Genomic DNA, 25,662 nt, shown 5'->3' with positions numbered 1-25,662 from the left:
AACTTTCACAAGTCAATTTGGTCGGTCTATTTTTATTCTGTAGGGATTAGGTTAAAACCTATATTCACACTCTCGATACCAAATATCAATTTCATATGATCATCATTCATTCATGTCTCACAAATTACTGCATATTATATAACTCAACATCATATTGGTCTAGAGTCTCTCCACCTAGGAAATTTGATGTGACTAAAGCTGTATAACGTTTACTTTCTATTGAATAATGAATACTATTAATTATAAAAATTTACAAGTACAACAATTTTTGTATAACTGCCGAACTTAACTTTTAGCAATCGAGTCTAATGATATGAAGGAAATTAAAAACAATAGAAATGAGAAATCAGGCTTTAGATGACATGCAAAATGCTTTATAAAACTTCTTGGTATATTTGTCCTTCGGTTCATCTACTTGAGCTCCATGAATCTTCTTCTTCCCCTCCAGAGCTTGAATTAGATCTTTAAGAGATCCATCAGCATCTATTTCAGTATTCTTCTTCATCAAGTTCTCAGCAACATCAGCTGGTGCGATCTTCGTTTCCTTCAATAATGATTCGATCTTCTTGAATAGAGGATGAGTATCAAGATCAAGATAGTTCTTGGCGAGAATCTTAAACGCCTCGAAAGAACAGTATGACAACTCAATATGCATGTCCATTCTCCCTCTCCTGATCAAAGCCGGGTCAAGTTTCTCAAAGTGATTCGTAGTGAAGATAATAATCCTCTCTTGTCCACAAGCAGACCAAATGCCATCAATGAAGTTCAAAAGCCCCGAGAGTGTTACAAAACTCTTGTCTTCTTCGGTACCTTGTTCTCCATCTTCTCTCGAGGTCATCAAGTTTTTCTCTTTCTTTCTCTTTCCCGTAAGATCCAAAGAACAATCTATATCTTCAATCACGATGATCGACTTGCTAGAAGTAGCAGTGAGTAGCTTCCTCAACTCCGAGTTGTTACGTATAGCCGTGAGTTCAAGATCATAGATACTATAGTTTAAATGATTCGCCATTGCAGCGATCATTGTTGATTTACCGGTCCCTGGTGGTCCATGTAGCAAGTAACCCCTCTTCCAAGCTTTACCTATTTTCTTGTAATACTCTTTACCATTGCTAAACGCAGCAAGATCATTCAAGATCTCCTCTTTCTTCTTTGTATCCATAGCTAGCGTGTGAAAACTTGCGGGATGCTCAAAATCAATATATCTCCAAAAACTCTTCTTGCTAGTGCCCCAGTGAGAACTCGGATTATTTGTGAACAACTTCATCTGCTTGCTCTTGGCTTGAATCGATTTGCCTTCTTCAAAAACATATTTTATGTAAGAGTCGGTTACAATATCTCGCGAGCGTCTATGGAAAGTGAGTTTGAATGTTCTATATCCTGTGGAGTCGGTTTCCATCTCCCACCAGACAGTACCTCCTTCATACTCATCTCGGACTTTAGTCTCGTCTCGTTTCAAGACCAAACCTTTACTCTCTTTAACTTGGCTTGCTCTTAGATGCTTGGCTTTATCAGTTGCTTTTGCCCCAAGGTAAGTCTCAATGGCTGCAAATGCGTGATTGAATTGATAATCTTCGTATTGAGAGAAGCTGATTTCGACATAAGGCGAAAAGAAGTTGATGAATCTGTCGGAAAATCTCTGGACAAATGAGAGTTGTTGTATTGTGGAGATAAGAAACTCTTTAATGGCGATTCTGAGATGGTTTGGGAAGATTTGTTGAATAGTTGCCCACAAGAAGAATAAACTCGCCAAACTTGAACCAAATGTATTTCCCATCATCATTATTTTTCAGATCGTATTTGAGATCTTTTTCTTTTTTGTTGTTAGGAGTAGTTGGTCGTGGTTGGGTATGAGAGTATATATATAGTTTTTATTACATATATAAAGGAAATGTGTCTATTCGAAAAGACAACAAAAAGATATATGTATGTGCATGTTTCCACTTTGGAAATCCTTGCCCCCCCTATTACTTTTTTCCAAATTATTATTTTTCCTTTTCACTACCAATATTAATTGAGTTGTAGAAAATTATAGTAAGCTTTATTCGGTTCAAACAATTTTTCAGTTGCCATAATTTGACTTGTTATACACTGTTTTACAATATAAGTTGTTTTAACTAAAAGAACTTAGATTAAGAATATTTACTTTTAAAAAGTTCAACTAATCATAAAAGAGACTGTATAATATAAATAATCATAAAATATTAAAATAATATATAATTTGTATAAAAATTTGAAAATAACTTATATTATGAAAAAAAAAAATTGATTCAAAACAACTTATATTATAAAATGGAAGGAGTATCTTTTAGAAGATTTTCATGCTGGTGTATTGATTTGTTATCTTTATTAGTTATAATGTACTCCAATAAGCTTTATTTGGTTCAATTAATGAAAAGTCGCTATAATTTGGCATTTTTAATTTGTTTTCTCTCATTGTAATACTATTGAACACTAAGAAATTTCTCTAAGTTTTAAAAGGTATGTATTCGTTAATTATTTGCCTAAGAGGCTAAGACCTTTCGGAAGACGGTCTTCTAATAGTATATTATTTTGTAGTAGTGGATGATGAAATTGAAGTCCAATAGAGTCAACTTGGTCGGTTTGTTTTTTCTTTTATATTTTTCCTTTTGCGATAACATATATATCAATCTTCATATGATCTAATGATCATCATATCATATCTCAAATATTAATGGATATAATATCACACAAATCACATTAGCCTAGTCTCCATATAGTATAATTTTCACTTTTTCAGAAAAAGAAAGAAATTTTGATGTTTAGAAAATTGGGTAGCAAAACGAGTTTCCAACCTTTATGATTAAAAAGCTATACGTAACTTTACTTTTTCGAAGTTTCCTAGCTTTTTTCTTGTCTTTTTCCTTCTCCAATCTATTTTCATGTGATCTTCTTTCGGTATTCAAAATCGGATCTATTTAAATAAAATATATATAATATACATATATTATAGTTTTGGCCACATTTTTCCCACAACTTATGGAACAAGGTAAATATGTGTTTGTCGAAATAAAGAACCGTGTAATGTGAACGCTTTGTCGAGCGTGTTTTGAAAAGCCAATTTCACACCACTCTTTCTTAGTAAATCATTACAATTTGATTTCTATGTTAATGTGGTCACATCTTATGTACGTTTTCCGACAAAACCACGTATAGGATAACAGTATCCAATATGTATGCATGAACTAACTTATTTACGCACATTTTTAATAGTGTTGAACTGTTTTATGCGTTGCTACACTACACGTCCTTGGAACCATTCAATAATCATTTCTGTCTAAATTCATTGTTTATTCGTCTCCGCGGTTCTAAAAGGTAATCGACATCGTCTAGACCATTTTCTACTACGTACTACATTTCAACTCTATCTTATTACATACTTTCTACTCTATTTTCCATAGCTCTTTGTTTTCTATTTTAATTTAAATAAAAAAATATATATATATATATTAGATTCTACCCAAATAGGCTTGAGATATTAGAGCCTCTGGAGACGAAATTCACGCAAGCCAAGCAGAACCAAAGGAACAGTCGCTAACCACCGAATCACACAGCTATACCCACCATAACGTCACCAACTCCGCCATAGACACCGCAAAGGAAGAACGGCTGAGTAAACGAATTAGTCCAGGCTATGGGTCTAATAGTCAAAACTCCCTATATTCTGTTACTCAACTTTCGCAAGCAACGACGCATAGTTCGACACATTAAAGATTGATTCACTTAGTACTAAGTCATGTTACTCAACTATCGCAAGCAACAACACGAAGGATTGGTAACACTATTTTTAGGATTAGAGTTACCCGATAGGAGTCCTAATCCCTTGGATCAGTATTTGGTGATCAATCCGAACACATGCATTAAGAGAAATAAGTCCCAAAAGAAGCTAATATTAACAAAAAGTAGATCAAACAACCTAACATGAATCAAATTATCAATCATACATGTAAGACCATGCAAGAAACCTCTCTTGGAAAAGATGTTTAGACCAATATAGTAAAAATAGTTTACGTGAAATTGCAAGTACATCTATGGCTAATGAGGTAACTTATTGTGTAGTTCTTTTTAAAAACTTAGGTTGTATATAATTTAGTTGGATGAAATCTAACCAGGTAAAATGTATGGAGACTTTTGTTAAAATTGTGAAATTTTTTGTTCTTTTTGGAGTACCAATTCCAGTCAAGAACGGGAATTGGCAAGACATAAGAAAGATAATAAATTTAATTGTTGAGAGTTCCCTTGCATTATGAACAATTGACGTCATAATCTAGGTATCAAAGAGGGTCGCTTTCAACGTAAAAAAAAATAAATGAGAAAGAGAGAAACGTGGATATATGGTTTCTGGTGTTAATGTATGTAGGTTTAATGGTATGATATAGATTTAAACGGGGTTTTTTTGTGTGTATTTGTTTTATCTAAGTTTCTTCAACCTGCTTGAAAAGATTTTTTTCTGAAGTTTTAGATCTCACCAGTCCCGTATAGACATTAAACGAACATCTAAACATACTCTGAATAATTTATAATTTAGTAGGAGTATTCTGAAACTTTGTAGGAGACGTGGAACTAAATTATGGTAGAAAGACATCAAATTTCAAGTTCAAAAGGTTAAATGAACAACATTGTTTTGAATAGTTAATCCACATGCATATTGAGCTATATATGTTTGGTTAATGTTAGTAAGTTTAAATTTTCTACTCTGTTTTTTAACCACATAATAACAAATGTTTGTTACAGAAGAAGATGGAGAGGATGAAGAAGAAAGTGAGGAAAGAGGAGAGGAAGGAAAAGATTAGTATAACAGAGAAACAGACGGTGAAAATAACGATAACAACGACCATAAAAATTTGACAACAGAAAATTACAAGAAGGAATATGAAAAGTATACAATGACATGTGTTGGCAGCAATTTGAATATAAGAAAACAAGATTGATTCATGATTCTTTTAGTCAGATTTGATTCTTTTAATCTGATTTGATTCTTAAACATTATAGAATTTTATAATTATTAAAATTATGTTTTTCGAATGTAATTTTTCTAAACTAGTAATTTAAAAAACTAGAGACCACCACATTATAATTATATAAAATAATATTAATAACTATCATGACTTGAATACAGCTTACATTTATATATATTAAATAAACGCATGCGTAACATAGTTTTAAAACCTAGTCTGTTAAAAAAAGGGAAATTGGAGTAGATAACCATAAAAAACAACAAATTAAATAAATAACCATAACAAAAAACGACTACGATATTCTGTATAGAATGTGTAATATATACACTTATACCCCCAATTATTTACTGTCTTTTTCCTCCATCTTGTCAAAGCCACCGTCACTGTTCCGACGACCAAATCTCACAACTGACCAATCTCTCTTCCGTCCAACAATATTGCTGCTAGATTTCTGAAAATTGAAACTTGAGATAATTTCATTTCGTTTAATGATTTTTGTTTGGGTTCCATTTATAGTATCTTAGGGTTTAGTTTTTCTAGATCAATAGGTGTTTGTAATTATCTTTTCGCCACCGGCACCACCATTATTGTCGTCACCATCGTCACCGGTACCGCCATTGTTGCCGTCACCATCACCACCGGCACCGGCACTGTTATCGTCACCATCGCCACCATCGCCACCTCCACTGTTGTTTCACTATTACCACCGGCACCGCCACAGTTATCATCACCATTAACATCGGCACTGGCACTGTTGTTGTCACCATCACCATCACCTATGCGGCTATGCGTTTCAGAGTTATGGCAAATTGGAAAATAAGGAAATAATGCAGGGATAGACTTGTAATTATTTAGGGTTTTTGGTTACTTGCTCAGTTATCTAAATTATATGGCTATCTACATATACACTTTTGAAGCCATTTTGCGAAATAAATCCTGTAGTTGAGACTTATTTACAATGGCTGCCACTGGATTTTAATGTTTGTTTTTGATAATTAGAAAAAAAATCTTTCAATTAAATATTTGACATTTAACAATCTACCCTAAATCTCTCCACATTAACTACACGATTAGTTACTAAAATAAAACTTACAAAATATTTAATTATCATTTAATTACTACAAAATTATCATTTTTGATATTCCTTTTCTCCATGACTATAACAATTCAATTATAATCATCAAACCGCAAAGATATTTGATAACATTTAATTACTACAAAATTACAAAATATTTAGACAATAATTCATAAACATATCATAAATAAGATTAACATTAATAAAATAAATGATTTTTTTATGGGACGGGTTTGGCAGAACGTTACTTAATAACAATTGTAAACTATAAAATAAAAATATTTTATAGATAGATACAATTTGCAAACTTTTATGTATACTAATTTTAAAAAATAAATTGTTCTCGCGGTGTACCGCAGATTAAAATCTAGTATTCTTTATTTTTGTTCCAAATATGGCTACACAGCTAATTCACCCTTAAAAAAATTGATTTGATAACCAAAAAAAAAAAAAAAAAATGGTCAACTGTAGCATGTGGGCTAACTATAAATTGTCCTAAACATGACAAATGGGTTCTAAATGGGCATAAACAGGCCAAGCTTATCCGGCCAAGGCCTAAACGGACATAAAGTCCATTTAGAAGATTCAACGAGCTACTTCCAAAAACTTACACACTTATTCAGTGAAATGTTTTTCAGGCTTCAATCCATGATCTTTAGTGACAACCTCTCGTAGAGACAAGAGTATGTTTCTGTTGACAAACTCGAGTTTTCAATTAGAGCTAGGATCGCTTTACGTTCACATTTCTTTTATGTACACGTCAGCGATGTTTCTTGGCTATACGTAATTTGTTTTTCATGTTACCTGGTTGACCAATGTTATGAATCTTCTGATTAGCTAAATGAAACACAAAACATTCATAAGATGAACCAATCAGACTACAATTATTTCAGTTAGATACTACAATCCAACAAATTTCCTTCAAACTCAATTCTCTTCTTCAATCTTTTTCTTCTTCTCTTTCTCTGCCTCTATTTCTTTCACCTTTTCCTTTTTCCTCTGCTTCTCTTCCTCCTCTTCCTCGACCTTCTTCTTCGCTTCCTCCTTCTCTTCCTTCAACGCTTCGATCAATCTCTTCAAACAAGTCTCACCTCCTTCCTTTTCTGACTTCGGTAACAGATTCTCCCCAACATCCGCCGGTGTCATCTTGATTTCTTCAACCTCAAGCAACCTCTTTATCTCCTCAAACATCTCACTCTCTTCCACATCCAAATAGTTCTTAGCCAATACCTTAAACGCTTCGAAACAACAATACGACATCTCTATATGCTTATCCATTCTTCCTTTCCTAATCAAAGCCGGATCTAACTTGTCCACAAAGTTTGTAGTGAATACAATGATCCTCTCACCACCACAAGCTGACCATAAACCATCAATGAAATTTAGTAGCCCTGATAAAGTAACTTTACTCTCTTTATTCTCACCTTCATTCTTCATCATCATCTTCTTCTCAATCGTGTTCTTATCGTCTCCATCTTCCTCTTCCTCCTCCTTCTTCTTTCTCTGCCCCGTTAGATTAAGCGAACAATCGATATCTTCAATCACAATAATCGATTTCGCTGAAGTCTCAATCAATAACCTTCTCAGATGTGTATTATCCTTAACCGTTGTCAACTCAAGATCATAAACATCATACTCCAAGAAATTAGCCATCGCTGCGATCATTGTAGACTTCCCAGTCCCGGGTGGTCCAAACAAAAGATACCCTCTCTTCCACGCTTTTCCGATCTTCTTGTAATAATCTTTACTCTTACTAAACTTGATCAGATCACTCTTGATCTCTTCCTTCTTATTCTCTTCCATAGCTAGAGTATCAAACGTAGCTGGATGCTCAAAGGTTACATGACTCCACTTACTGTTGTTTCCATGGCTCTGACCCGGAGTATTCGAATAAAGCTTCCTCTCTCTGTTCTTTTGCTCTATCGTCTTCCCTTCTCTCATAACATGCTCAAGATACCTCTCTATGATTACTTCTCGGTCACGTCTGTGGAACCTTAACATGTAATATCTCTTCTCATTAGCTTCAGGGTAAAACGAGAAAGATTGCCTAGTAGCTCCCTCTTTCTTCGACTGCCACCAAACCCTAATGCCCTCAAAATCGTCAGTGATCTCTTCCTTATCATCCATGCTAAGAACAATAGATTTGCTTCCTTTAGTTGTGTTGGCTTTGAGTTTCTTTGCTCTAGCAGAAGAGTCTTTGCTTAGATAGCTCTGGATCCCCAAGTAGGCTTCGCTTCTCTTGAAATGCTCTCCGCTGTATTCATGGAATGTTATTTGGATGTAAGGGTAGAAGCGACCGAAGAGTCTATAAAGGAATGGTTCCAACTGGGGTCCGAAGAGAGGGAAGAATTGTTTGAAGATTGTGTATACAAACATTAGTGTTGCAAGAGCAGAGCCTGTGTTAGTCCATAACTGACCCATCATCGCCATTTTTTCTCTTGAAGCTTTTGGCTTAGGGCTTTGGAAGAGATTTCTTGGGATCAAAGGAAGGTTTGAGTTAGAGATTTTGATGAGAGAAGAAGAGTGTTATGGGGGAAGAAGATGGTGGTTCTGGTACACAAGAGCTAAATGATAGTTATATGGACTTGAGAAGTCTTTATCAACGTTATATTATTAATTTTTTTATGTATGCGCATGCACATGTGACATCACAAGGAAATTACCTTACGACAAAACTTTATATGGAAAAGGGCATAAAAAACAAAAGTCGAAAAGACGAAAAGAGAAGGAAATTGCTCGGATTAAGAACTCAAATGTGCTTTATTGACTAATCAAACTTGTTAGTCAAGTTTTATATATATGGCTTCCTCCAAATTTGACGAGCTTTAAACAAATAGACAACCCCACTATGTAGTTTTAAAGACTTTTCTCTCTAGTTCTTGTTAATGATGATCATTAGGATTTTCTCTTTAGTTCTTGCTAATGATGATCATTTTCCTACATGAAATATAATCTATCCATTAGAAAACTTAAGAATCTTGGTCCATTAAAATGCATGATAGCGAAATAATGTATCTAATAAAACAAATTTCCTGAGTTCTCGTGGTTTGTGTCATAGTGTGTATCCGTTTCCAGGAAGACGCCTGTCTTTTTAACGTAGGGCGACTGTTACTCATACAGTCATACTATTATAAGCTCAAGTCCAACTAACACAGTCACGGATTGAGACATTTGAAGAATTGGTTTAGGTCCACTGAACCGAGAACGATAACGTATTTAATTGGACGATTTTTTTTTGTCGACCATTTCATTTTATTAAATGAAAGCCCAAATGGGCATAAAACTCATTAAAATTGGACGTTTCCACTTTGATTTCATCAAACTCATTATTATTGGAAAATAATATATATAACAAAACTCAACAGGCCTGATCATGGGGTGGGCTTTGAAAATACAAAATTCAATAAAATTACCAAATTATAAACTAAACGATTTGACCGTCTAAACCGATTTTGACCGTTTAGACCGGTCCACCGATTTGCTTCCCCGTCTAGAAAAAAATCAAGGCGCCTATACCCTCATGAGCGCCAAGTCAAACGCCTACGCACCGTCTAGACCAATTTTTATTACAAAATTCTTCTATATTAGTGGTGAAGAAATGATATGATATATTCTTTTTGTTCCTCAATTTTTTTTTTAAAATGTATAAATTTGATATGTACAAAAGTGGAAAGAGTTAAAGACTGCATAAATGGAAAAATAAAATAATAGAAGAGTGCAAGAATAAGATTCGAAAACGGGGCAAGGGGGTTAACATTAACATTTAAACAAAAGTATGAACAACTACCAAATAGTTAAACCTTGTAAACAAAAATTTCAAATATTGATGGGGTCAAATGACCCCCTTTTGACATCATAGCTCTACGAAGACTGTTAGTTGTTAATATACCTATTTAATTCAATAAGTTCGATCTTATAAGCTAGAATTTCTGACTAAAAGTTAAAAATTTGATTTTTACAAAAGTAGAAAAAAATTTAAACCAGCTAATAAAGTAGCATCAAACTATATAAATAATTTCATGAATTATTTTCGATCAATAATATATATGCTTTCTTAAAAATTTTTATTGTCAACGACTAATAATACTTTTTGGGTACAGTGGCGGACCAGGATTAATTTTTACCTGGTTCATATATTTTTTTTGATCATGTAATAGAACAAAAATTACACCAAAAGTCTAAGAAGGGAGGATCAAACTAGAGATAAAGGTGGATCATTGAAGAGGAGTTTATCAACTGTGCTACTTTCTCCGTTAGGATTCCTTTGCATTAAAACTAATATGTAAATTTAACCTGGGTCAACTGAACCCCCTACCTTTTTAGTAGGTCCGCCACTGGTTGGGTAATTTGTACCTGCATTGGACATCTGATAATCCTACAACTCTGGTTTAGTTTGGAAAGGTCGGTTAGATTTACATGTCCATGCTTAATTTTGACTTTCACACTTAATCAATTACAACCAAAAATAAGTTTTGTAATATGATGATCCACATGAATTAAATATCATAGTATTTATATGACTAACAAAAACTAATATAATAAGCTTTACGAATAAAAGTTAAAATTTTAGTTATAGAAAAAACGAATAATCGTTTTAAACTCTCTTGCTTTTTTAGAGAGGTTCTATATACTTTCTATAAATATTATCACCACCAATCAACAACATGTTATGTCTCAAGATGATTAGTTGATATTCGTTTCTCTCAAACTGAGTATCCATAATGAAATTAAGGAGACAGATTATTTTCTTAACATTAAATCAGCATATTATTAGCGTTATTAAGAGGAGATGAATTGGCAATGGAGAAATGAACTCCAACTTTACAGAGCATCGCGAATACCTAGAGTAACCTTGCTAATCATTACTCTGATCATTCTTGATTTACCATAAAGTGTTGATGTTATGACACACATGGTGGACAATCTGCGTGTACTAACTTTTTGAATATCCCACAATATCAACGTGAGATCATTTTTGGTGTTGTTGAAATTAGATGGATAAAACACAATTACTATTTGTTGTACATACATCTTGCAACTTTTATTCAGATTTACGAAAACTATTACTAGCTATAGTCTCTGTTATACTAATCACAAAAATAATCCATATTAAACACAAAGTGTAGGAGGTGAACTTTTACATTAACATTAATGTACCTATTTAATTCAAAACAGCTAATGAAATAGCACCAATAGAATTTTATTGGTTTTCAATAGTGAAATCTCCTTGTTGTGGCTTTGACTGTTTTTGAAGACTTCAAAAAACGAGTTCTTCTTCTCTTGTGAAGCTTGATTTTGGAATAATCGAATTGTGGAGTTGTCTTCAGAGTTGTGCACAAATGAGAAGACTTAAATGTCCATAAAGGACTCTTTGACTCATAGAGGGTTTTGGTAAGAAAAATAAGCAAACTTTTAGGCCCAATACATAAGCCCAATCCGAAGCCCATCTCACTCAGTCTTCGAAAGCTTTTTTAATCGGCTACAAACCAAAACAGACCTGAAGCATGTCGTCGGGATCTCTGCAATTTCAAGTGAGTTCTTTGCCGTCTTCTCTATACAAAGTGAGGAGCTTTATTTTTCTTCTTTATTGGTGGATCTCAAGTCAACCCCCTTTCTTTCGTTGAAGGTGCTAGAATACAATGTAAGTGGAGGTGAGACCCTAATCACCAATTCTCACACACATTTGCTTCTTCTCTTTTACTGGTAAACTGAATCAGGGTCTCTCTGTAGTGGAAAGCTTCAAACTTGTGAAGCAAGGCAAAGACTTTAACGAGAAAGTGGTTTTCCTCTCTCTAAATTTTGAAGCTTTCGAAATTTTATCCTCTATCTAGGTTGAGTTTCAAACAACTTTGTGGCCATATAATAGATTTGATCACCAACTTTGGAAGGTGCAAATGATTTGGCTAAGTACTCATTGTCAATGTGAGTCAAGTTCCATGTGCAGGTACTAGTTTGCTGTTAACTATTCATATGTGGTCTAATAAACAACTAACATATACTAATTTGGTCTGGTTTGATCTGAAAATTGTAGGAAGTGTTCATGGAGTATGAGACCAAAAGCTACGAGAAGCTTAAGGAAGTGATTGAGGCTCACCAAAGTAAGTCAATCCAAGCACTGTTAAAGATCTACAAGAGGCTGAAGTAGTAGATATATTAATCTCAGCTCTTAAATTCAACACGTTTGATCTTACAAGCTAGAATTGGTGACTTAAGAGTCTAAAATATGAACAGAAATTCAAAGCAGCTAATGAAATTGCATCACTAGAATCTCATTGGTTAATCTCCTTGTTGTAATTGTTCTTCGACTTTAACGTTTTGACTCCACTTAATCCTCTCCAAAGCTCGAATCAAACCCTTAAGTGAACCATCAACTTCTTTCGCCATCATATGCTCCGCAACATCAGCCGGTGTAATCTTCGTTTCTTTAAGCAAAGACTCAATCTCTCCAAACAAGTGATGCGAATCAATATTCAGATAGTTCTTAGCAAGAATCTTGAACGCACCAAACGTACAATAAGATAGCTCAATATGCATATCCATACGACCTCTTCTAATCAAAGCTTGGTCAAGTTTCCCTACATGATTCGTTGTAAACACAAGAATCCTCTCTTGTCCACAAGCTGACCATATCCCATCTATAAAGTTCAATAACCCTGAGAGTGTAACTGCATTACTCTTCTTCCCTTCTTTATCGCCTTTTAGGTCTTTAACCTCCCTCTCTCCCGTGAGATCCAAGGAACAATCAATATCCTCAATCACAATGATAGACTTATTAGTCGTAGCTATCAACAGCTTCTTCAACTCCCAGTTGTTCCCTATCGAAGTTAACTCAAGATCATAGATATTATACTTCATAAGATTCGCCATAGCCGCGATCATCGTAGACTTACCCGTCCCTGGAGGTCCATACAACAAGTAACCCCTCTTCCAAGCTTTCCCAATCCTATCGTAATACTCTTTACCATCTCTAAACGCCACAAGATCTCTGAAAATCTCATCTTTCTTGTCAATATCCATAGCCAATGTATCAAACGTTGCGGGATGCTCGAACTCAGTGCAAGTCCAAAGACCTTTCATACTTGTTTTCCAATTCAAACTCGGATTATTCATCAACACCATCACTTTCTTCTTCCTCGCCTTAATCGATTTCCCTTCTTCAACAACGTAGCGTAAGTAAGAACCAGTCACAACATCCCAATTACTTCTATGAAAAGTAAGCCTACAGATTTTCTTCCCTTTAACACATCTAAAGATCTCCCACCACATCTTCACACCTTCATACTCCTCTTCTATCTTAACATCGTCTCGTTTCAAATCCAAAGACATGTTCTCTTTAACCTGATTCCCTTTGAGATTCTTCACTTCAGAGTTAACTTTTGCACCAAGGTAGGTCTTCACAGCTGCAAAAGCGTAGTTGTATCTATACCCTTCGATTTCACGGAATCTGATGTAAGCGTAAGGTGAGAAGAATTCGAGGATCTTGTCTGAGAGCCTCTTGAAAATTGGTATTCGTTGGATTGCATTGAAGAGAAGTTGCTGAATCTGTCGAGGGAAGTATCTCTTGAGAGTTGACCAGACGAAGAACAGACCCGCCACGTTTGATCCAATCCTCGTTAGGTTTTCTGCAAACATCGGCTTCACGATCGATCTCATTAAGATTTCAATAACTGGTTTCTTGTTTTTAATGGATATGAAGATTCGACCAAAAGAAAAAGAATATGAAGGGTTTTTGATCTTCTCTCGATTTGGTTTTAGGTCATAATCTTTGTTCTTGTTGTGGCGATCTCTCTCTGTTTCTTTATGTAGTTGTCTTCGTAGTGATTGATGATGTGGAAGTTTCTTTTTGTTTTTGCTCTTTAGTTATTTTGTATTATTCATTTACATATTCCTTTTAGAAATAGGACATTTGCATTATTACTTAGTATTAGTGTAATATACTGTAATTAACGAAATCTTCTTCCATTTTCCTTAATTTAGAAAGAATTTTCACACTTTCTTTTTTATTTAATGGAAATTTCTCAATTTTTTTAATTTCTTCTAAAACTAGAAATCTTCAAATTTCTATTTTTCCTTGATAACCAAGTTTTCTATAATAAAAAAAGTATACTGGTGTAAATTTCATGTCCTTTTCAGCTTCTTGGGATTTGACTGAAAATATAATTCAAAGATTTTGATATATTTGCTTTAATAATAGAGATGATACTATGGGCTTTGATCTTTGAAGTTACGTCATATAGGGGTATGGGGACCAATTTCTGGCTAAAGAAAATTAAGTTGCATTGTAAATTGTTCCAACATTTCAAATAATCAGTTAATATATACATATATATATATATAACTTTATCCTAGATCAATTTATATCCATCACACAAATATAACTATGTAACCTAAAAAATCACACCAAATTTATAATATTTTTTAAAAAAATTCTTATGAACACACTTGCACTAAATATCTTTACTCCTGATCATAACTTCATGAGATTAGAAATCTTTGTCAGCAGTGGAGTGGAGATGATTTTGAACAGGAAGAAAGAAGTACTTTGTTGTCACACCAAAAACAGTCCTTTGTGATAGGACTGAGAAGATGATTTCTTGTGGGACAAGTTACCAATACCATCTTTCATATCTTCAAAGATTCGCCTCAAAAGAATCTTTTGGTGATCCATTTCATGTCCATACGTTTATTAATTGGTATTTCTTTTCTATTATATAAGGACAAGAAAATACATAATATACAACAAGACTAGTATAGTAGTCTAGTATGGGATAAGTCGTATTACCATAAGTTATTGAGTAGTTGTTGTTCGTATTTACTCTGGTTTCTATTCGTTACTAAGAAAGTAATTTGAACTGAAAAATCCTTAAAATGTTACATTAGTTTTTTTAATAAATTCATGAAATTCATTTCGAGTCATGGACATTGAACAATACACAAACTAAAGGAAGATTTTATAGTACTCACACTTCTTTAAGATTGTAGCTATACTAGATTTTAACCCGCGGTGTACCGCGGGAACAATTTATTTTTTAAAGTTAGTATATATAAAAGTTTACAAATTGTATCTATCTATAAAATATTTTTATTTTATAGTTTACAAATGTTATTAAATAACGTCCTGCCAAACCCGTCCCGTAAAAAAACCCATTTATTTTATTAATGTTGATCTTATTTATGATATGTTTATGAATCATTGTCTAAATATTTTGTAATTTTGTAGTAATTAAATGCTATCAAATTATATCTCTACGCTTTGATGATTATAATCGAATTGTTATAGTCATGGAGAAAAGCAATATTAAAAATGATAATTTTGTTGTAATTAAATGATATTAAATATTTTGGAAGTTTTATTTTAGTAAATAATCGTGTAGTTAATGTGGAGAGATTTTAGGAAGATTGTTAAATGTCAAATATTTAATTCGAAGATTTTCTTTATAATTATCAAAAACAAACATTAAAATCCAGTGGCAGCCATCGTAAATAAGTCTCAACTACATGATTTATTTCACAAAATGACTGCAAAAATGTATATATAGATGGTTTTAGGAAAAATTAGAGACATTATATATTTGTTACCATTACCAAGAAAAAGCATTTAAAACATGTTCTAAGATAGAACTTAAAATATCCAATTAGCAAATAAACTAAAAACATCAAGAAACATTCCGATCATAATCCTAATTGATCTAGCATCAAGCAAACTCTGATCCTTCTTCGTAGTTTTCTTGTAGTTGAAGAAATGAATCAAACGTCACCGTTTACATCAGCTTCCTTCTGATTATGGCTTCAATTTCTTCTTCTCTGCATTCTCTGCTTTCTTCTTCTTCTTCCAAGCTTCCTTCTCTGCTTTGTTCTTCTCTTCTTCCTCAGTAATCTTCCTCGCTTTCTCCTTCTCTTCTTCCAAGCTTCCTTCTCTGCTTTGTTCTTCTCTGGATCCATAGCGAAAGTCTCCAAAGTTGCAGGATGATCAAAAGAAACGTTGCTCCAGTTTGTTCCTAATCTCCAAGAGATCCACTCATGACTCGAGTTATTAGTGTAAAGCTTCCTTTCTCTCTTCTTCAACCCAATCTCTTTCCCTTCTCTCAAAACATGATCAAGATAAGTCGTTGTGATCATCTCTCTATGCCGACTATGGAAACTCAAAGTCAAGTACCTTCTCTCCGCAAAACCCTTATCACGGTTCGTACTAGACTGATTCTGGTTCTCTCTCACGCTTGAAGACCACTTCACCTTCACACCTTGAAACACATCTTCAACTGTCTCGTGATCATCCAAACTAAGCACCAAAGATTTGCTTTTTTTAGACTCGTTGGCCTTTAATCTGTTTCCAAGAGCTGTTGATTTCGTGGACAAGTAGTTGTGTATGGTGTCAAACGCTTCACTTTTCTCAAGACCTTCTCCAGAATACTCGTTGAACTTTATGTGAACAGAATTCGAAACCCATCCCATCAACTTGTAAATGTATTTCTCAATGTGGACTTGGTTGTACATCGCCCAGAAGAACATAAGGCTCGTCATCGTTGAGCCTGTGAAACCCCAAATCGATCCGGTCTCAAGCATCTTTGTGTTTGCTTGTGCCCCACGAAACTCTCTCTGCTTTCTGTTTCTTATGAGACTTGTCAAGTTTTGCTCTGTTTTGGCTCACATCGCTTCTAAACCACTCACTCTCTATTTATCTTACTCTTGTTTTAATTTTTGAGTGTCTCAAAAATGCCACGAAATTTATTGTTATTTTGATTAAAAAAAAAAATCTTTATAATACAGTGAAATTAGGGTTTGTTCGTATACATATTTTTCGTTCTTGAGTACGAATTTGACTAAAAAGTATTCAAAGATTTTTGTTTATCTGCTCATGAAGATGCTATGAGCTTGAAGCTAGGTGTGGGGACCAAAATGATTCTGAGTTCTGACCACAATTATAGAGCAAGCAGCAAAGTGTGCAGTGTAAAAATAAAGTGGTGATGTAAAAGTTTTGGTACTGAAAATTCATTTATTTTATAGACAGAGAGATTTGTTCCATCAATATTAAACTTGTAAATTTTATAGACAGAGAAATTGGTTATGGAATTACTTCCTTTTTGTTGGTAGAAAATTTAAGAGCCTTTGAAGCTTTAGAAATGGGTATTCAATTATTCATAAAACTTCATGAAGTTGCTGAAGCTTATATGTTCCATAGTCCCTTACTCTTTTTTTTTTTTTTTGGATATCAAGAAAACCATTCGATATAGATTAGACCCATTCTCTAGATCTCAACAGGTTTCCTCCTCCTTCTTTCTATTTAGCTACTTGGTTTCAATTGTTTCAAGCCTAGGTAAGCATATGTAAAAAAGAGACAATTGAAACCAAGTAACTAAATAGGAAGAAGGAGGAACAACCTGTTGAGATCTAGAGAATGGGTCTAATCTATATCGAATGGTTTTGATCTATGCTCCTGCAACATGTTGCTCTCTCTCTTCTGATCTTGTTGGGCCTGTGGTCTTGTTGCAGGTCCTGTCATTTTCCTTTGTTGGGTCTGGCCTTTGGGCTTTGTATTTTTTTTTGTGATTACTGGAAATTTATGAATTAAAAAAGAAAAGCTATCAGAATAATATCAGGACTTACGTGATTGCAAAGGTTTGATGCCTTGCAGTCTTGTATCCAACAACAAGTGAATCAAACGCAGCCGTTTTGTTACACTTTCTTCACTTAGGGTTTCAAAATATTATTTTATAAAATTGATGTAAAAAGATAAATGATTATAAATTGACAATGCTAGGAGAATTAACAAACAAAAATATTTGCAATACTTAGAATGATAAACATTGTTTTTTTGAGTTTTTCAGTTGATAATCTATATTCCGTAAAAAGTGAACGTTATCACTCATTAGTTTATAAAGAAAGAAAGAAAAAACACTTATAACTTTGAGTAAGAAATTATGACAAAATGCAATCAAATATTTTTTTTCTCTTGAAATTGGTTTAGTTCTAACATTCACTCTTTAACAATTAAGACTTCAATTGAAAATGCAATATCCAACTATTTTGCACACACTTCTGTATCCATTTCTTTTGTTATTAATATAAGAACGCATGTGGATTAGAGGATTAAAGGTATTACCTTCACTGTTCCAATCATTTTTATATTTAAATATGATTTCGTTAATAACATAATATCAAACTTGTAGGGTTAGAAAAATAAAATTAACCCTCTATTTTTGGGTGATAAATTAAATATTTATAAATTCGACGTCAATAGATCATTTTTAAATTAGTCCACTTAAATGTATAGTGTGTGATACTTTTTTGGTAATAAGCTTGGTTGACACGTTATCTATTCTCTATTAATAGGTTGTTTTAGCACATAATTTATTTTTGTTAACTAGTTAGTAATTTTTTTGTATTGAGTTTTGAAATTCAAGAAACAAGTACATAGTTTTCTTAATAATTATGGAATGAATTATCAAAGTTGACTTTGATCAGTCCTGTAATTTTTAATTTTAAACCCATGTATTTGCAGTTATAATACTTTCGAATGATTGGTTGTTGCTGGGATGAATTATTAGTCACCAATAATTATTTGAACATGAGGACAGAAAGACAATACATCGGCTCATCGAAGATACGTCGAAAATAAGGTTCCCCAAGAAAAACTCTTACTGTCATTCCCTATGCATGACTTGAGAAATCCGTAGGATATCTGTAACGCTTTTTACCCCAAATCAATTTACCGCAAGTGCACGGTAACAATTGCAGTAGTAATTTAGGATCGAGTTTACAGGAACCAAGCAATGCAATGTGAATAAAGCTAAAATAAACAAGAGTTTTCAATATTCAAGGTGATAAAATAAAATATAACAAAAAGCATTCAATAAACGCAAATCATCAAGGAATTATGAAATAAATTTATATTAATTATGAGAAGCTTTTAGAACCGTTCTTGAATTCAAAACACAATTGTAAAGTTATCCTGGTTTCGTAATAGCAATTATCTAAGTAATGAAATTCCTAACAACTAAAATGTCGTTTGTCAATAAAAATTCAAGTAAGCATTATGCGCAAGTTTGATATGTTGATAAAACACCTTAACGACAACTTTGAAGGCTAAGGAAGTAATGTCCACCTAAAATAGGTCCATGGTTTCAACAACACTTTTTGGTGCCACTGTGAATTCGATTGAAGCTGTGATCAAACTGGCCTAATTCAACCAGATTGAAGTAAAATTTTAGATGAAGATCAATCCTATAGAAGATGAAGTATAATCTTCGGATTCGTTTTTACTAGGTTTATTATATGTATAAGTACAACTAATCTTTTTTAGATATATACTTGTATTTCGGATATTTTCGGCTATCTTCGGATCTTGGGTTCTTCAGGTACAAAGGTTCTAGTACTATTCAAGTATTTTTTTAAATCGGTTTGAGTTCAGTTCGAATATTTTTTGGATCGATTCGGTTCAAATATTCGGTTCAAATTGAGTCTTGAACCACTTTCGAAGAACACTCAGAGCTGAGGCATAACTAGTCCCTCGAGAACTAGCTTTTTGTATAATCATGTTGTTCTATTGGCTTGAGCGTCAGAGAGTACTCGAGAAGACACTCTATTTTATGTTTTGGAAGATCCTTTAGACTGTTAATAACGCATGTATAAATCTTGGAGGCTTGGACACTATACAGATAGAATCCAAATTCAAATTTTAGAACACTAATCTTCAAACAAAAATGGTATATGTTAGGCAAAAGTATTTTAATTCTATAATAAAAAAAAACTTTTAAAAAAGTCATCAATATTCAACACAATAAATATTTATAAATAGGCCAATACTAATTTTACAAAAGATATATGTATAAATACATATTTATAAACATTTGAATAGATTATACATTTTTTTTCAAAATTATCGATTATAAATTATACCCAAGATCCATCAAAAATCTAAAAATTGATATGAAGTGACCCCAAAAAGGTAAAAACAAAAGATTAAACTAGCCCGTTGACCAATATGATACATCCACCAACATGTTAAAGTTGATGTTTGCTAAATATAAAAAGAAAAGCGGCTCGTCAACGTTCTTGCACGTCGTCTCCAACTAGTATCGTGTAGACATGCTTCCACGACTTAGTTAGATGGAGTCCAAAAAAATATGGAAAGTATAGCTGGATTTAGAGAAAATCTTTGCTATATAAACCTCAGCACTCATTCTTTAAAATACAAACCAAAACAAGAAATACTTTGCCAATGATATCTTCTTCTAAAATGGGGCCTTCTGCCCATCTCGTCTACGCTATAGGAGTTATCATCATGGCAACAATGGTTGCGGCATATGAGCCATACACAGATAGCTCACCTCCACCATACTCTGTGCCACTTCCCAAAGTGGAATACAAATCTCCTCCATTACCAGATGTTTACAGTTCTCCACCACCACCACTAGAATACTCTCCAGCGCCTAAAGTTGATTATAAATCTCCACCACCACCATACTATTCACCATCTCCTAAAGTTGAGTACAAGTCTCCTCCACCACCATATGTCTACAACTCTCCACCACCACCATATTACTCTCCATCCCCAAAGGTAGACTACAAGTCTCCTCCACCACCATATGTTTACAGTTCGCCACCACCACCAATCTATTCACCATCTCCTAAGGTAGACTACAAATCTCCTCCACCACCATATGTTTACAGTTCCCCACCACCACCATACTATTCGCCATCCCCTAAGGTGGAGTACAAATCTCCACCATCACCGTATGTTTACAACTCTCCACCACCATCATATTATTCACCATCCCCTAAGGTAGATTACAAATCTCCTCCACCACCATATGTTTATAGTTCTCCACCACCACCATATTACTCTCCATCCCCTAAGGTTGTATACAAGTCTCCTCCTCCACCATATGTTTACAGTTCTCCACCACCACCATACTACTCACCATCACCTAAGGTAGACTACAAGTCTCCACCACCACCATACGTCTACAGCTCACCACCACCACCATACTACTCACCTTCTCCTAAGATAGTCTACAAATCTCCCCCACCACCGTACGTCTACAGCTCCCCACCACCCCCATACTACTCACCTTCCCCTAAGGTAGACTACAAATCTCCCCCACCACCGTATGTCTACAGTTCTCCACCACCACCATACTACTCTCCATCCCCTAAGGTTGTATACAAGTCTCCTCCTCCACCATATGTTTACAGTTCCCCACCACCACCATACTACTCACCAACCCCGAAGGTAGACTACAAATCTCCTCCTCCACCATATGTTTACAGTTCTCCACCACCACCATACTACTCACCATCACCTAAGGTAGACTACAAGTCTCCACCACCACCATACGTCTACAGCTCACCACCACCACCATACTACTCACCTTCTCCTAAGATAGTCTACAAATCTCCCCCACCACCGTACGTCTACAGCTCCCCACCACCCCCATACTACACACCTTCACCAAAGGTTGTATACAAGTCTCCTCCTCCACCATATGTTTACAGTTCCCCACCACCACCATACTACTCACCATCCCCTAAGGTAGACTACAAATCTCCTCCTCCACCATATGTTTACAGTTCTCCTCCACCACCATACTACTCGCCATCTCCAAAGGTTGTATACAAATCTCCTCCTCCACCATATGTTTACAGTTCTCCTCCACCACCATACTATTCACCATCCCCTAAGGTAGACTACAAGTCTCCTCCACCACCATATGTTTACAGTTCTCCACCACCACCGTACTACTCTCCTTCACCAAAGGTTTTATACAAGTCTCCCCCACCACCGTATGTCTACAGTTCTCCACCACCACCATACTACTCTCCTTCTCCTAAGGTAGTCTACAAGTCTCCCCCACCACCGTATGTTTACAGTTCTCCACCACCTCCATACTACTCTCCTTCTCCTAAGGTAGTCTACAAGTCTCCCCCACCACCGTATGTCTACAGTTCTCCACCACCACCATACTACTCTCCTTCTCCTAAGGTAGTCTACAAGTCTCCCCCACCACCATACGTTTACAGTTCTCCACCACCACCATACTACTCCCCTTCTCCTAAAGTATACTACAAGTCTCCTCCATCACCATACCACGCACCATCCCCTAAGGTTCTATACAAATCTCCACCACACCCTCATGTATGTGTCTGTCCACCACCTCCTCCATGTTATTCTCCATCTCCAAAGGTTGTGTACAAGTCCTCCCCACCACCGTACGTTTACAGTTCTCCACCACCACCATATCACTCTCCTTCTCCTAAGGTACACTACAAGTCTCCCCCACCACCGTATGTCTACAGTTCTCCACCACCACCATATTACTCTCCTTCCCCTAAGGTACACTACAAGTCTCCCCCACCACCGTATGTCTATAGTTCTCCACCACCACCATACTACTCTCCTTCTCCTAAGGTAGTCTACAAGTCTCCCCCACCACCGTATGTTTACAGTTCTCCACCACCTCCATACTATTCTCCTTCTCCTAAGGTAGTCTACAAGTCTCCCCCACCACCGTATGTCTACAGTTCTCCACCACCACCATACTACTCTCCTTCTCCTAAGGTAGTCTACAAGTCTCCCCCACCACCATACGTTTACAGTTCTCCACCACCACCATATTATTCTCCTTCTCCTAAGGTAGTCTACAAGTCTCCTCCACCACCGTATGTCTACAGTTCTCCACCACCACCATACTACTCTCCTTCTCCTAAGGTAGTCTACAAGTCTCCCCCACCACCGTACGTCTACAGCTCACCACCACCACCATACTACTCTCCTTCTCCTAAAGTAGTTTACAAGTCTCCCCCACCACCGTACGTCTACAGCTCACCACCACCACCATACTACTCACCTTCCCCTAAGGTAGACTACAAATCTCCCCCACCACCGTACGTCTACAGCTCACCACCACCACCATACTACTCACCTTCCCCTAAAGTAGACTACAAATCTCCTCCACCACCGTACGTCTATAGCTCACCACCACCACCATACTACTCACCTTCCCCGAAGGTAGACTACAAATCTCCCCCACCACCGTATGTCTACAGCTCACCCCCACCACCATACTACTCACCTGCCCCTAAGGTAGATTACAAATCTCCACCACCACCATACGTCTATAGTTCACCACCACCACCATACTACTCACCTTCCCCTAAGGTTGACTACAAATCTCCTCCACCACCATACTACTCACCTTCCCCTAAGGTTGACTACAAATCTCCTCCACCACCATATGTCTACAGTTCTCCACCACCACCATCATACTCACCTTCTCCAAAAACTGAGTACTAAGCTTCACATTCACCTTCGTATTACTTGAAATTGTAATGAGATTCTTATATAAGCTACCAAGTTTTATTTCATTTCATCTTTGCTTTTGTTCTTCATGATATTCATATCTAATAAATTTTAATTCTGCCTATTTGATTAAATATTTTGCTTCAAAATCTTCAAATGGTTTAATGCTTTTACTTTTATTTGTTTTAAGTTTGCTTGCAATCTATATGAAGTTCTTTGCAAATTTGAATTACGTAGTTCACATTCTTGACTTTGTAGCTTTAGATAATTATGTAATCTTATAACATGGGACATGTTTATGGACTGCATACCTAAATTGCATGGATTTTTTTAAATCATTGCATCCTCAAGGTTTTTTTCACTTAAGGAAGTTTTTTTTCCTACCTACTCATTGACCTAAATCTGGTATAGATAAAAATACACTCACACAAGAAGCAATTACGACGCATTCCCAAAATTGTAAATCAAGAACTGCTCTTGTACATTATCATTCTTTTATAGTACATAAACTTTTAAGATCAAAATAACAATAAGTTAATTTCCGAAGCCTACATTTCTTCATAACACCTGCACTTGCGACAATCCCTAGTCAAGCTTCAGCCATTCCTAGTGTAGAACCTAGTGTCAATCCTCATGATCATTCAAGTGAAAATGTAGATGATAATGTAAATGAGTCTCATGAGAACATGTCAAATCCATCTAATATGTAAAACGTGAATGTTGATGATGAACTTCCACCTTTTGATATCTATGACCCTAGAAATTGGAATAATCTTTTTTTTTTTTTTTTAATTTGGAATAATCTTGACAGTAAAACAAGGGATTTGTTGATTGAAAAAGGACCTAAAAGAAAACTGAATATTGTGTATCCTATTGATGATGTAACTAAAAGGCATTTTGCATATAAGTATTATTTTAGAAAGTTGTGTAATGGAGACATTGATGATAGAAAGTGGTGGATTTACTTACAGCATCTGGATAAAGTGTATTGTTTTTGCTGTAAGTTATTTCAATCTCATGGTCAATTAAGTTTACTAGCAAGAAAAGGTTTAAGAGATTGGAAACATATTAGTGATAGACTAAAAAAATCATGAGAAAAATGTGGAGCATATGGCTAGTATGAGGATTTGGAATGACTTAAAAGTTAGATTTCTAAGTAATCAAACTATTGATTAAGAATTCCAGAAATAAATTGCAAAAGAAAAAGAACGTTGGGGACAAGTTTTTTCCAGAATAATTTATGTTATAAAATGTCTCTTGAAAAGAAATTTGGCATTTCGAGGTTCAAGTGATATACTTTACCAAAATAGTAATGGTAATTTTTTAGGAATGATTGAGATGATTGCTGAAACCTTATAAGAGAGAAGAGAAATCAGCTCATTCTGATTATGAAGGATCATATTAGACGCATCCAAACTCATAAGATACATCATCACTATCTTGGGCATGATAATCAGAATGAGCTGATTTCTCTTCTTGCTTATAAGGTTGGACTTTCTATCCCCTGTATTATTAAAGAGGCAAAATACTTCTCTATTATCTTTGATTATACACTTGACATTAGTCATCAAAAACAAATGAGTATAATAGTACGATGTGTGAATATGTCAAGTGGAAAAATAAGAATAGAAAAGTATTTCTTAGAGTTCTTAAAGGTAGATGATACATCGGGACTAGACCTCTTTAAAGAATTACAAAATGCTCTTAAGTCGCTTGATTTTGATATTGAGAATGTGAGAGGACAAGGTTATGATAATGGTTCTAATATGAAAGGAAAACATCAAAGAGTTTAAAAGCGATTGCTAGAAATTAATCCGAAAGCATTGTTTCTACCTTGTACTTGTCATAGCTTGAATCTTGTTGTTAGTGACATGGCACATTCTTGCTTGAAAGTTGTATCTTTTTTTTGGAATTGTGCAACGCATCTATACTATATTTACAAGCTCTACCAAAAGATGGAGTATTTTACTTAAGCATGTTCCATCTTTTACGGTAAAAAATATGTCTAATACTCGATGGGAGAATCAAGGCTATAAGATATCAAGCTCCTCAAATAAGGCCAACTTTACTTGAAATATATACCTTGTGTGAAGATGCTATATCAAAGAGTGAGACTGAAAGTTTGTTTGATGCACTTGAAAATTTTGAGTTCTTACTTGGAATGATTATTTGGCATGACATTTTATTTGCTATTAACATGGTTAGTAAAAAATTACAAGCTAAATCTAATTGTATTGATAGTGCAATGAAGCAAGTAGAAGGTGTAGTGTCGTTTTTTTTTTGGAAATTATAGAATTGATGGATTTAGTTCA

General features: G+C 34.9%; 6 protein-coding genes, 1 long non-coding RNA gene and 1 other non-coding gene across 12 annotated transcripts; 1 reads left to right on the top strand and 7 right to left on the bottom strand.

Moving 5' to 3' along the window:
* Positions 1-221: 221 nt before the first annotated feature.
* On the bottom strand, positions 222-1,823 carry AT3G28600 (P-loop containing nucleoside triphosphate hydrolases superfamily protein). Of its 2 annotated transcripts, NM_001338962.1 has the most exons (2): positions 1,414-1,823; positions 222-1,296 (listed from the first exon to the last, which is right to left on the bottom strand). In NM_001338962.1, exons 1-2 carry the CDS (start codon positions 1,778-1,780, stop codon positions 347-349), a joined length of 1,317 nt encoding a protein of 438 aa, NP_001326022.1. In that variant the 5' UTR covers positions 1,781-1,823; the 3' UTR covers positions 222-346. The 2 variants fall into 2 exon arrangements, with proteins under 2 accessions (NP_001326022.1, NP_189501.2); NM_113780.4 differs by having other exon boundaries at positions 222-1,821.
* A 3,606-nt stretch (positions 1,824-5,429) lies between these two features.
* On the bottom strand, positions 5,430-5,897 carry AT3G28590 (uncharacterized protein; the record flags this gene model as incomplete). Its single annotated transcript, NM_113779.2, has 2 exons — positions 5,430-5,760; positions 5,884-5,897. 2 exons carry the CDS (start codon positions 5,895-5,897, stop codon positions 5,535-5,537), a joined length of 240 nt encoding a protein of 79 aa, NP_189500.1. The 3' UTR covers positions 5,430-5,534.
* A 926-nt stretch (positions 5,898-6,823) lies between these two features.
* On the bottom strand, positions 6,824-8,620 carry AT3G28580 (P-loop containing nucleoside triphosphate hydrolases superfamily protein). Of its 2 annotated transcripts, NM_001338961.1 has the most exons (2): positions 7,476-8,594; positions 6,862-7,409 (listed from the first exon to the last, which is right to left on the bottom strand). In NM_001338961.1, exons 1-2 carry the CDS (start codon positions 8,479-8,481, stop codon positions 6,979-6,981), a joined length of 1,437 nt encoding a protein of 478 aa, NP_001327861.1. In that variant the 5' UTR covers positions 8,482-8,594; the 3' UTR covers positions 6,862-6,978. The 2 variants fall into 2 exon arrangements, with proteins under 2 accessions (NP_189499.1, NP_001327861.1); NM_113778.3 differs by having other exon boundaries at positions 6,824-8,620.
* A 2,846-nt stretch (positions 8,621-11,466) lies between these two features.
* Positions 11,467-11,845, bottom strand: AT3G05535. The gene has a single exon (NR_141183.1). It is a non-coding gene; the product is annotated as an other RNA (long non-coding RNA).
* A 343-nt stretch (positions 11,846-12,188) lies between these two features.
* AT3G28570 (P-loop containing nucleoside triphosphate hydrolases superfamily protein) lies at positions 12,189-13,812 on the bottom strand (the record flags this gene model as incomplete). Of its 2 annotated transcripts, none has more annotated exons than NM_001338960.1 (1): positions 12,189-13,812. In NM_001338960.1, one exon carries the CDS (start codon positions 13,702-13,704, stop codon positions 12,328-12,330), a length of 1,377 nt encoding a protein of 458 aa, NP_001327276.1. The 2 variants fall into 2 exon arrangements, with proteins under 2 accessions (NP_001327276.1, NP_189498.1); NM_113777.1 differs by having other exon boundaries at positions 12,328-13,683.
* Positions 13,813-15,625: 1,813 nt separating this feature from the next.
* AT3G28560 (BCS1 AAA-type ATPase) lies at positions 15,626-17,121 on the bottom strand. The gene has a single exon (NM_113776.3). The coding sequence runs from the start codon at positions 16,612-16,614 to the stop codon at positions 15,841-15,843; it is 774 nt and encodes a 257-aa protein (NP_189497.1). The 5' UTR covers positions 16,615-17,121; the 3' UTR covers positions 15,626-15,840.
* A 187-nt stretch (positions 17,122-17,308) lies between these two features.
* On the bottom strand, positions 17,309-17,452 carry MIR5997. The gene has a single exon (NR_141182.1). It is a non-coding gene; the product is annotated as a microRNA ath-MIR5997 precursor (primary transcript).
* Positions 17,453-20,198: 2,746 nt separating this feature from the next.
* AT3G28550 (Proline-rich extensin-like family protein) lies at positions 20,199-23,655 on the top strand. Of its 2 annotated transcripts, NM_001338959.1 has the most exons (3): positions 20,199-20,908; positions 21,134-21,883; positions 22,760-23,655. In NM_001338959.1, the coding sequence occupies exons 1-3, from the start codon at positions 20,270-20,272 to the stop codon at positions 23,342-23,344; spliced, it is 1,974 nt and encodes a 657-aa protein (NP_001327211.1). In that variant the 5' UTR covers positions 20,199-20,269; the 3' UTR covers positions 23,345-23,655. The 2 variants fall into 2 exon arrangements, with proteins under 2 accessions (NP_001327211.1, NP_189496.2); NM_113775.3 differs by having other exon boundaries at positions 20,207-23,579.
* The last annotated feature ends 2,007 nt before the right edge of the window (positions 23,656-25,662 follow it).

This window comes from Arabidopsis thaliana, chromosome 3 (genome assembly GCF_000001735.4).
Source record: "Arabidopsis thaliana chromosome 3, partial sequence".
Classification (NCBI taxonomy): Eukaryota; Viridiplantae; Streptophyta; class Magnoliopsida; order Brassicales; family Brassicaceae; genus Arabidopsis; species Arabidopsis thaliana.
This window is presented reverse-complemented; position numbering and strand designations above follow the sequence as displayed.